The sequence below is a fragment of the Ctenocephalides felis genome, unplaced genomic scaffold (genome assembly GCF_003426905.1).
Source record: "Ctenocephalides felis isolate EL2017-DRISC unplaced genomic scaffold, ASM342690v1 CF-g0.4_SCAFFOLD_01886, whole genome shotgun sequence".
Taxonomy (NCBI): Eukaryota; Metazoa; Arthropoda; class Insecta; order Siphonaptera; family Pulicidae; genus Ctenocephalides; species Ctenocephalides felis.
The window spans coordinates 36,533,985-36,546,019 of NW_020538040.1; the positions used below are offsets into that span (position 1 = coordinate 36,533,985).

Below are 12,035 nucleotides of genomic sequence, written 5' to 3' on the forward strand. Positions count from 1 at the left end.
GAAAATAGCCCATACCCGGCATTGCATTATCAATAAAAAAAATTCATCGCTATTACTAATTCTCGGTAATTATAATAATAACTAGGGGTGTATGGCATGGTGCCTTAAAGCAAAACGCGGTGCAGTAACAAAATGTTCAAGGAATATTAAATGTTTTCAAATAGATTATTAAAAATATTGTATAGCATTGTCTAATATTTGTAAGAATTATATAAACTGAATTATAAAGTTAAAATTATTTATTTAAAGTAAATAAGTGAACTTTAGAACTTTGGCCAGAATTAAAATTAAAGATATTTTTTTAAATTTTTTTTGAACAAAAAAATTATTTTGAAATAAAAAAAAACAATTCAAAAGCAATTCTTTTGTCAACACAAGCAGAATGTTTTTTGAATCATTCGAATCAGATGCTTAGTTCTCTCAAAAACTACCACTTAACCTTGTATCTCCGCAACGGGTAGACCTGCCTTTGCCAAAAAGTAATCAGCACATCTCCCTATCAACAGGAGTCTAATGTTTTTTGAACCATTCAAATCGGTTGATCCGTGAGCCCGAAAACATAGACGAAAAATTGCGGACACACAAAACACACATACACATCAATTGTTTCTAATGTATGCCAATATGTTCAGAAACCTCTAAAACGTGAAGATATGCTAAAAAATATTTTCGATTTTCGGCCCATTACTATAACATACCCCCATATCTTCGAAACGGCTAGACCTGCCTTCGGCAAAAACTGATCAGTTTTGTTCGAAATTTTTCGATTGGTGTTCCCGAAGCACGCACGCACGCATGCACGCACACACATACATACATCCATCCATTTTTTTAAAGGTATGCCAAAGTGATCAGAAACTTTTACAACGTAAAGATATATACAAATTTCAATTTTTCTGTAAAAAAAAGTAAAGTAAAAAAAAAAGAAATATGGAAATAAATTAAATTATCCGAATTACGTAAGTAGTAATTTAGGAAATCTTAAACCTATAAATTTCATTTGAAACTTTTAATACGGTCAAAAACAAAACAGATTTAACCAGATCTATTATAAATTAAAAGTTCTTGTAACCACCAAAATTTTAATTAATTTTCTTTATACAACCAAGTATATAGCATATTCAACAGAAATACTTACTGGTTTTTACACCATTGTGGATATTGTCATTATATGCCCGATGTTATGTTGATTTGTTTCCCAAGAAATATTTTTTTCAACTCTAAACCCTGTGGTAGCCGATAATTGTTTTCTACCTAACAAAATTAATAAAAAAAAAAAGGTTTATTCAAATAATCCAGTTACAATAAGAAATAGTTATAAACATGAATTTTATGAAAAAAATAAAAAAAATCTCGATGTTAATCACAATTCAAGAAATGTTTATCAACAGATAACAGTAGACAGTAGAATAAAGCAAGTTTAACATGCAATGTAAACCAAATATAAAATTTAACTGATGGGGAGTGTTGCATTATGCCAAAGAAATTGCAGACACAAATTTCTGGTAAGAAAAAAAAAATCAATCAACAATAAAAGACATTAGTTAATATTAAATGGTTAAAAATAATTGAAAAAATAGAATATGTATTGAAATTGAATTGAATAAACTGGGATATCTTAATTATTCTTAACCAGTTTGAACTAAAATTAGAAATATCCATAGTAAAATGCTTCATGTTTTTTATAATCAAAAAACTGTGACAACCACTTTGTTTCAACATGTTTTTGATAAGATAGAAAAAAAAAATTAAGAATTTGTTTTCTTAAATATTAAATTATTTTTTAAAAAATAAGAAGTAATCACAACTTTTTGAGACTCGGATTTAAATAACATTTTAAAGTACTGTAATTTTCAGATATAATTTTGTTTTATAACATTTCAATAATAAAAATTTTCTGTTGCCCCAATAACTATTGTAAGCATTTAATAATTGCCATTTATATAAAGAGGTTGATTATAAACAAGCCCTCAGATAAAACATATTTTTTAATAAGAGTGAAAACATTTTACACTCACTGTCATATTGCAAATACTGTTGTAAAGACTGCTAAAATAAAATTTAGATTAAGAAAAAGAACACAAATAAGTAAAACATTATGAATTAAAAATGTAAAAAGATATTGTACGTATTTAATATCTAAAAAAAATATAAAACAAATAAATTACCCTAAATAATTACAGACATATTATCACCCAAGTCGAACATTTTGCAAATAACTTTTAGTTTTATTTAATATATTATTTCCTTTTGCGTCTATTTATTTTTAATCAAACTGATGTCTCATTATCATTGATTTTAGTGTCGGACGAAGAACATAAATTCTTGGAAGGTCTATTTTCAACATTTAAAGAATTGCTCTCAGCACTAAACGATAACTTAAATATTGATTGTGATTGTGAGGTTGGTACTCGCAGACGAGATGCATCAAGTACAGGTCTTAATATTTGTTCCTCGTGTTGCTTTCTTAAAGTTCTACTAGGTGATATTTTTTGACTGTTTACAGATGACTTAATCTGGCTAGTCCTGAAAAAGATACATTCGCTTAAACTTAATTAAATTTAAAATTCTATAATAGTACTCAATAATGCGTTCAGTATTTTCCAAGTTGTTAAATAAAACATTCAACTTTATACAAACGTATGAACGTAGATGTACTCGGCCCGTCCAAGGAGGTCAGTTAATGTATGAGGTTGACTACAAACAATACACTTTTTCTGCAAATTTGCAAATAGCACAATATATCTCGAAATAAAAATCAGTAAATTCACGAAAATAGCAAAAAATTTGTCACTTAAAACATACATTCACATGATACAATCCTTTAACAAACTAAAAAAAACTAATATAATTATAAAATTATTTTGAAAAAAATAACTAATATATGAATAAAGATAATATTTCAATAATATCTTGTAGTATTTTTTATTTTTTATTTATATTATTTTCTTGTAGTATAATTAGACAAAGTTAACACTTTGTAATGATACGAGTACCTACTATAAAGGTTCTGAACAAACACGCATTTGTACTACAGTAGAAGTCCTTTAGTCCAGCCACCCAAAAGTATAAACGCCCTATTGTCAGGCAGGTTTTCGAAAATTTCATTTGTTTTTTTTTTTAATTTTTACAAGAAATAAAAGCTTGAGAGCTATTAGAACGTTTTCAGGGTTAAAAAACTCACAATATTTAATGCACTAAAAATATCATTAATCATTAATAACAAAACATCAAAATATAAATAAAATAAATCTTACGTTTCCAATAATTTTAAAAGCAGCTTTTGATACACTTGATACTCTTTTTCTTGAAAATCATTAGGATCGTGTCGGGCATGTTCATACATATCACAAAATTTATGTATCATCTTTTGACTACATTCAGTTAAAACAGGTGCTAAAGCCGTCAATAAATAACCCCTTAAACTTTCACTGGGATGCCTGCACAAATGAGCATCTTGTTTTGATATTTCAGATTCTAAAATGATTAAAAAGGTAAATTTAGTATATATATATATATATATATATATATATATATATATATAAAGCGAGAGGTTTTTCTTCAGATGGTGAAATAATAATTGTTTCTTGCGCATCCATCCAGTAAATAAAAAACAGTTTTATTGAAAAATGTTTTTATTTAGAGAAACATACAATTCGGGTCTTGATTTGACCCATCTTCAGTGCATACAAATAAGTTTTAAAAAATAACACAAAAACACACAAAATTGCACTAAAAAATAATTAAATATGAAATAAAAAATTGATAAGATGTCAAGTTATGAAAATTTTTCACACGTAACACGGTCTCCAAACTGACAACATGTTCATTTGGAAAAACCTTTTTTATGATAAAATATATTATTTTAATTTTACTATTTTTTTAAAAAAATTTCATAACTTGACGTCTTATCAATTTTTTATTTCATATTTAATTATTTTTTATTAGTGCAATTTTGTGTTTTTTGTGTTATTTTTTAAAACTTATTTGAATGCACTGAAGATGGGTCACATCAAGACCCGAAACGTATGTTTCTCTAAATAAAAACATTTTTCAATAAAACTGTTTTTTAATTACTGAATGGATGCCCAAGAAACAATTTTATCATATATATATATATATATATATATATATACATAGCTGGGCACCGTTAATCAAATAGTTAACTTCGTTAATCGTTAATCCGCTACAAAAAAAGTTAACTTCGTTAAACGTTAAAGCGTTACATTTCGGAAGAATTAACGCAAGTTAACGTTAATCGTTAATCCGTTAATATGTGTAAAATTACATTTTTATATCGTTGCGTTAGTGAACTTAAAAAACTTATTAACTTCCCGTAGGGCAAGTTATAGTAATCGCAAAAAAATCGAAAATGAAAATTTTTATATATCTTTACGTTTCAAAGGTTCCTGAACATTTTGGCATACCTTAGAAAAAATGGATGTATGTGTGTGTGTCTGTGTGTGTGTCTGTGTGTGTGTATGTATGTATGTACGTACGTGTGTGTATGTATGTACGTACGTGTGTGTATGCATGTGCGGATACAAATTTTCGTCGACGATTTCGGGAACACGGATCAACCGATTTGAATAATTCAAAAAACATTCGATTTGTATTGATAAGGAGACGTGCTGATTAGTTTTTGGCGAAGGCAGGTCTAGCCGTTCCGAAGATACGGGACAAAAAGTGCCGAAAACGGTAACTCAGTTTTTAAGAGAACGGAGCGTCCGATTTGAATAATTCAAAAAACATTTCACTTGTATTGACAAGATGAGGAATCGATAAAATTTTCATGAAGGTAGGTCTAGCGGTTTCGGAGATATGGAGAAAAAAGTAAAAAAATAAGCCATTTGGCGGTCAAAAATGATCATTAGACATATGCACATCAAATTATCAGATATTTTATAGAGATTTTAACAATAAGTATAATTTTGGTTTACATTCCTATGGGTTCCGTACCAATGTTTACGCGTTATACGTCGACGCGGCGCTTACGCGGTTTGATATCTCGTCTTTATGCAGTTAAAGCAGTACGATTGCTTTGAAAAAAAGTTTAGATCTTTCTAAAGAAAACCTTTTTTTTTTCAAAAAAAAATTAAAAAAAAAAAAAAATTTTTTTTTTTTTCAAAAAAAAGTAATTTTTTGTCTAATTGTTTGTCAAAAATCTTATTTCTTTGAAGTAATTTTTTTTCAAAAATGTTAATCGTTTTTAAAAAAATAATAATTTTTGGTACGGAAAGTTCCAGCAATTTGCCTTAAGACACAATGCCTTAATTGCCTTAAGACAGAATTCCACTTATAGCTAGTTCTTTAAAGAGTTTGTAGCTCTTTGGTTTTTCTATAGACTGAGTGACAGAATTGAAAAAGTCTTCCTTCTCGTCATCATCGTTGTTACTCGCATTGCTCCCTCCGCCACTTAAACTATCTCCGTCCTTCGAATTTTTCGCTGCTTCTTGCCATAAGGCATCTTCTACCTTTTTTTCCGTGCATTTTCTTACTGCATTCCTCTCTACTGCTGTCATACGTTTCCAGCCACATTAACCGAAACTTTGGGTGATATGCCGCGGCAAGTTGGCACTGTTCATCATTCAGGAGTAGTCCAAATATTTTCTCTATGCCGTTTAATAAGGCATTGGCTAAAGCCTATGGCTAAAGCTGTGCCGTGCGGTAAATAGTAGGCATTGGATTAACGATTAACGGACTTCTCGCATTTTAACGGAAGTTAACGTGTCCGTTAACATTTTTAAAAGTTAACTTAAAAGTTAATCCGTTAATCAAAATGTTAACTTCGTTAATTAACGATTAACGGATTAACGAGTTAATGCCCGGCTATGTATATATATATATATATATATGCAGTAAAACCTCAATCATCCGGACCTCGGTTATACTGATTCGCGATTATGCGGACTGACAACCACAACCAATTTATATGTATGTATATACCTACAATTCAAATTTTAGTATGATTAATGCTGCTATTTAGTATGTAATGTAATCGAAGAAAATATGTATGTGCAAACATAGGTAAGTGTTAATTTCTTAATAAACATTAATTTTTGTTGATATCTATGTATGTAATTGTTCTTTTTAATAAATACACAACATTATTCTTCATACATTCTATTATCCGAATTTTTGATTAACCGAATACACATCGACAACAATTAGTCCGGTTAATGGAGGTTCTACTGTATATATAACTTATTATTATAACCTTACCTAAAAGTTTAACATCATCTACAGCTTTAAATCTGCAATAATAAGGTAAAGCCATTTCCTCTTGTTCATTTCTAATGTCATGATCAGAAATGAGTTGTGGCTCACAATAAATTTTTGGAATAGCCTCAATTTTACGTTCAACTTCCTTCCTCAATGACTAAATCAAAAATAATCATATCAATTCGCTCATCACAGGTTCAGGATAAATTTAATAACAAACATGAATAAACCTTCTTAGCATCGTGTCCAATTGCAATATGAGGGCCTCTTCGAGAGCGAAGACTAAAACGCATAATTTGCCTTTTGGCAAAAATAAACAATATAACCGCTAATATAACACCACCTCCAATTATTAAAACTATCGTAACACCCGACAGCTGTTCAGACATTATTCTTAGTAATATTTCACGATGAATATATCAATTTTGTGGATTCAAATTGCATGATCAAAATTATTGAAAATATATATAATAATAAAAATCAAATCCATTTTCTGGTAATTGATGTAATTCGGCATGATAATTTTTGACAAGCGTCGAAGCCTCGCAGCCAACATAATAAAATAAAACTCTTAAATTAGAGAAACAAACAACGGAGGGAAGTTATCTCACATTCAGAACCATATTTATTTATCTATGATCAGAACAAATTAACATCACACAGTTTTGATAAGGATTACGGTATTGGTCCATCAACAGATGTCGCTAAGATTTTCAAAATCAGGTAACCAGGTAACCCGTCAGATTTTCAAAGATTTAATCGCAATTTGTTTTGTATATCTATAAGCCTATCTATAAGTTTGTAAACGCATGTTGTCGATAATTAATTGTGTTCAAATTAGTGGTGCATGGCATTGTGCCTTAAGGCAAATTGCTGGAAATTCCCGTAGCGTAACTGAAATATTTTTAAAACTTTGATACATATTTAAGAATATAGTTTTTCTTAAATAATAGCTTTTTTAAAAAAAGTTTTTTTTATATCTTAATTTTTTTGAAAATTTAATTTTTTTCAAATTAATCGCGCTACGCCATAGTCTAACCGTTAAACATTGGTACGGAACTAGGGTTGATACAAAAACCGACATTTCAGAAATCCTGTTTTCGAATTCTAATTTCTTCTGAAAACTGGTTTTAACCTATTTCGAATTTTATATATATAAACATTTTTTGTTCGCATAAACAAAAAAAAATTAACAAAATATTCAAAATGATTAAAGCAGGGTTTGACTGAAATTATTTACTGTTTAATTTTATTGGTAAATTTTTTATTCTAATTATTAGAACAGAAATAATAGTCAAACAGAATAAAAAAAATAGAAACATTTATCGTTATTTATAATCGTCACATAAAGGATGCAACTTAATTTATGATATTGAGGCGAGTTATTCAGCAGAGAGTTCAAATAAAAAAATAATACAATTACAAAATTAAAAAAAAAAAAAATAAAATCAAAAATGCATTTATTACGCATCTATAGATACATACTTATTTAAGTCAATTTTAGTATTAAAAAAAATTAAGCAATAGACCGAATATTTTCAATTTCGAGCAATATTAATACACGTTTAAATATTTAATTTATTTTTATTTTTAATGACATATGACTTTTTATATTCATAATGAACATATAAACTAAACATTGAAAAGCAGTAGTCAATTTATAAAATACACAGCGTTTCTTGGAATCAGAAGAAATTGATATTTTTCCAAATCTTTTAGAACTGATATGATTCTGAGAACCAAAGCGCTTGCATCCGTCTGAAACCATTTGGCTTGTCATTTCCCATTCGTATATTAAAAACCGATTTTTTCCAAAAAAGCCGGTTTTTGAATTCTGTGATTTTCGACAAAAAACGGTTTTTGAAAACCGAAAAACCCTATAAGGAACCCCTAGTAATGTAAAAAAATGTACTTATTATTTTAAAAATTGTTGCACGTATGTCTAACGATTATTTTTTACCGCCAAATGCCTTTTTTTATTTTTTTTAATACGTCCGAAACCGCTAGATCTGCCTTCCCAAGAATTTGATCGGTTATAAGTAACATGTTTCATGAATTATTTGGATCGGTCGCTACATTCTCCCAAAAAGTGGATTACCATTTTAGGCACTTTTTGCCCCGTGTCTTCGAAACGGGTGGACCGGCCTTTGCCAATAACTAATCAGCACCTCTACTCATTAATAGGAATCAAATATTTTTTGAATCATTCAAATGATTCTTAATTCGTGTGTTCTCGAAATTGTCGGTGAAAAATTCTATCCACCCATACATACACACGCACACATACATCATTTTTTCTAAGGTATGCAATTCTTATTAATTTTTGGAAAAGGTAGGTCCAGCCGTTTCTGAGATACTAAACAAAGAGTAAAAAAATGGAAATTATGTTTGAGTGAAGAGAGCATCCGATTTAAAGAAATCAAAAAACATTTGAACCAAAATTTGAATTGAACAGCCGTTAAAACGAACAGGTTGGCTGAAAGTTCTATCAATTTTATTTCACATTTTAATCTTCCTACTCAATTAAAAACAACCTTAATAATAACGACCATTGCATAAGGTCATTTTTGACTCAATATGAACCAATTCAATGTGTGCAAAACTGATCAAGCAAATTAAATTTGCAAAAGTATAATCTCATAAACATCCTCCGTGGAGACTGTAAATGAAAAAATTAAGATTATATTAATTAACTATGTGCCTGCAATTCATAGTTGAAATTTTGTATTTTAAATAATGCTCTAATTGACATATAAAGATTAAATATGGGGTCAAGATACTGCAAACATGAACATGTTCCAGGTTTCAAGTAAAATTGAGGTATCAACTTCAAAATAAAAACTAATACATAACCTTCCTGTTTATCCATTTATTTATCCATATATTAATATTAAGCAGAGTGCTGTTATAATATGCGGTATGTTCCTTATTAAATATAGTATATACTTAAGTATACCTGTACATAACTATAAATTATACTATACTATATACATATATGTACGTATAATATATATGCATATGTGTACACATATGTATACATACATATATATATGTATATGCTCAAACAGACCAGACCAAACCAACACATGCAGACACACATACACTGTTTTATTGATGTAACACACAATTGTTTATATATATATATATATATATATATAAATATATATATATATAAATATATATATATATATATATATATAATATATTATATATATATATATATATATATATAGTATGTATGTGCGTGTGTGCGTACACATTCATACATCATATATTCAAACACACACACACACACATATATATATATATATATATATACTCGTATATATATATATATATATATATATATATATATACTCGTATATATATATATATATATATATATATACGAGTATATATATATAAATTAGGCTCTTATTTATACTGAAAACGAATTGTAGCAAAATACAAAATTTTAACAAAAGTAAAGACAATTTTTCTATATTATATACACAATGATAATATTTAAATAAAAACTTCAGTAATTTTGATTACCAAGTGTAATCACTTTGATAATCAAACAATATTCAAATATGAAAAGTACAAGTATGGCAATATAAAGTCTTATTTCAAACGTGTTGCTTCATTTATACAGAAAACAAATAATTCCATCTAATCTTTATTAATTATGACTGAAACTCCATAGGTACCATAAATAGTTAACATGAATTAATATCTGAACAGATATCGATAGTGATCTATTTATCACTTGACATGGATAGTTGTACTGTCAATTTGTGGTATAAACAGTTATTATTATAAACTAAATGTCATGCGGCTCAAAACAGTGCATACACATTATATATATATATATATATATATATATAATAAATATAATATATATAAACTTGCACTCAATATATAAAAACACACAGATCAATCATGTGAATACATATTTCAATGTTGAACAATGTCTTAAGAAAGTTGGTTTAGGATACCATCCTGACACTTTCATGTTCAATTTCCTAAATCTACATTCTTCAAGATATCATAGTTATTTAAATAATATTCCCAACTAATCGTCAATTATTTTCAATTGAACATGGTACAATAATAATCATGAATCACAAAATAATTTCAATTTTGTAAAATATATTTTTCTTTACAAAATTTACTGATTTCTATCAAATATCCTTCTGAAAACTTTTATAAATTTTTTCAATCACCCTTTAATATGCTGCATTCAACACATGCACACACAGACACACAGAAATATTAAATTATTTATTTGCATGTGTGTGTATATATATATATATATATATATATATATATATATATATTATATTGAAAATGTTTAAATATATATATATATATATATATATATATATAATATATTTTAAATATCTATATATTAATATATAATTTATATATAAATGTTTTATTCATTCAAGTATAAGCACTAAAAATTGAGAATTATATGTTCAATTGTAAATTTTTAACTAAAATCTTTAATTTACCAACTTCTTACAAATTACACAAAGTATGTGCCACAAGGCATTGCCAGTCAAAGAGGCCATCGGTATAATATAAAAGTTTTAATGTTAGAACAATTAACCATCATAATAGAGCTGCCTCGAAAAAAAGTTATTCCACATGTAAAATAACATTTGTTAAGTTAAATTCATTTTAGCATCTTAACTGACAAAGCTTATGAAAACAAAGCGACAATTTGTAAATTATTGGTACAAAAGAATATTATATACAACAATGTTAAATATAGTAGCATACCCTTCAAGACCATTTAAAACAGTAAGAAAAAAAATCATTTATAAAAATCAACAAATTTTAAATGTTGCAACTGTAGTTATTGAGAACATTGATATGAGCGCCAGTGTTCGGAGCTAGAAAATTTGTATTCAGATGAAATGGTTAATTTAAAGATTTTTGTTTTTAAATGGCCTACAGAAGTATGGGCAACCACAGATATTATGAACAATTATTCACAAATAACAAAATATAAATTTTAGTGAATCATATAAAAATAATTATACTATAATGGCATTTTTAAATAATTTACAAAATATATGGACTTATTATAGGTACTTTAATTTTACCTTACCTTACATACATTTCCTTGCAATAGAAATTAGTTATTTCTATATTTTAGAGTTATTACATTCATCATTTTCGATCTCTAAAGCTTGTTCAATCAAGTACATATTAGGTAACACCAAACTTTGTTCAGATCATTTAGATAACACATTTACATATAACACTATCTATTTTTTTTTCAGTTACAAATGTTCATAACTGTGATCCTTGTTTAAATTTAACACTTATCAGTTTGAATAAATGATTCAAATTAGTTTAGTTTATGATAATAAATAATAAGATAAATGCAAACGTATGTCACAATATTTTTCGTGTTTCATTAAATCAAATCAGTCAACTACAAACATTACTCAAATTTGAGATAAATTTTGAGTCACAGTTTCATATACAATAGATTTACATGCATATGAAATTTTGTTAATACTGCTAATCAATAGCTTTGCTCTAATACTCATGTATTCTATTTCTATATATACCACATACTGACACATTATCTTGGTCCATTTCAATCTTCAAAAATATGTGATTACGCGATAAACATATGAACCAAAATCAATTGAAATAATTAACCCTAAACATTTTGTTTAAAATGTTATATATATATATATATATATATATATGAAATATTTGGCAGCCCAATGGTCAAATAAAAAAAAGGATTAATATAGAAAACTTTTTTATTCCATTAAACGTTTCGACACTTAATGTGTGTCATCATTCAA

At 27.3% G+C, this 12,035-nt stretch overlaps 1 protein-coding gene across 1 annotated transcript; it reads right to left on the bottom strand.

Moving 5' to 3' along the window:
* Positions 1-2,219: 2,219 nt before the first annotated feature.
* LOC113377883 (uncharacterized protein C1orf43 homolog) lies at positions 2,220-6,721 on the bottom strand. Its single transcript, XM_026618330.1, has 4 exons — positions 6,453-6,721; positions 6,223-6,379; positions 3,258-3,477; positions 2,220-2,526 (listed from the first exon to the last, which is right to left on the bottom strand). The coding sequence occupies exons 1-4, from the start codon at positions 6,609-6,611 to the stop codon at positions 2,271-2,273; spliced, it is 792 nt and encodes a 263-aa protein (XP_026474115.1). The 5' UTR covers positions 6,612-6,721; the 3' UTR covers positions 2,220-2,270.
* Positions 6,722-12,035: the final 5,314 nt, after the last annotated feature.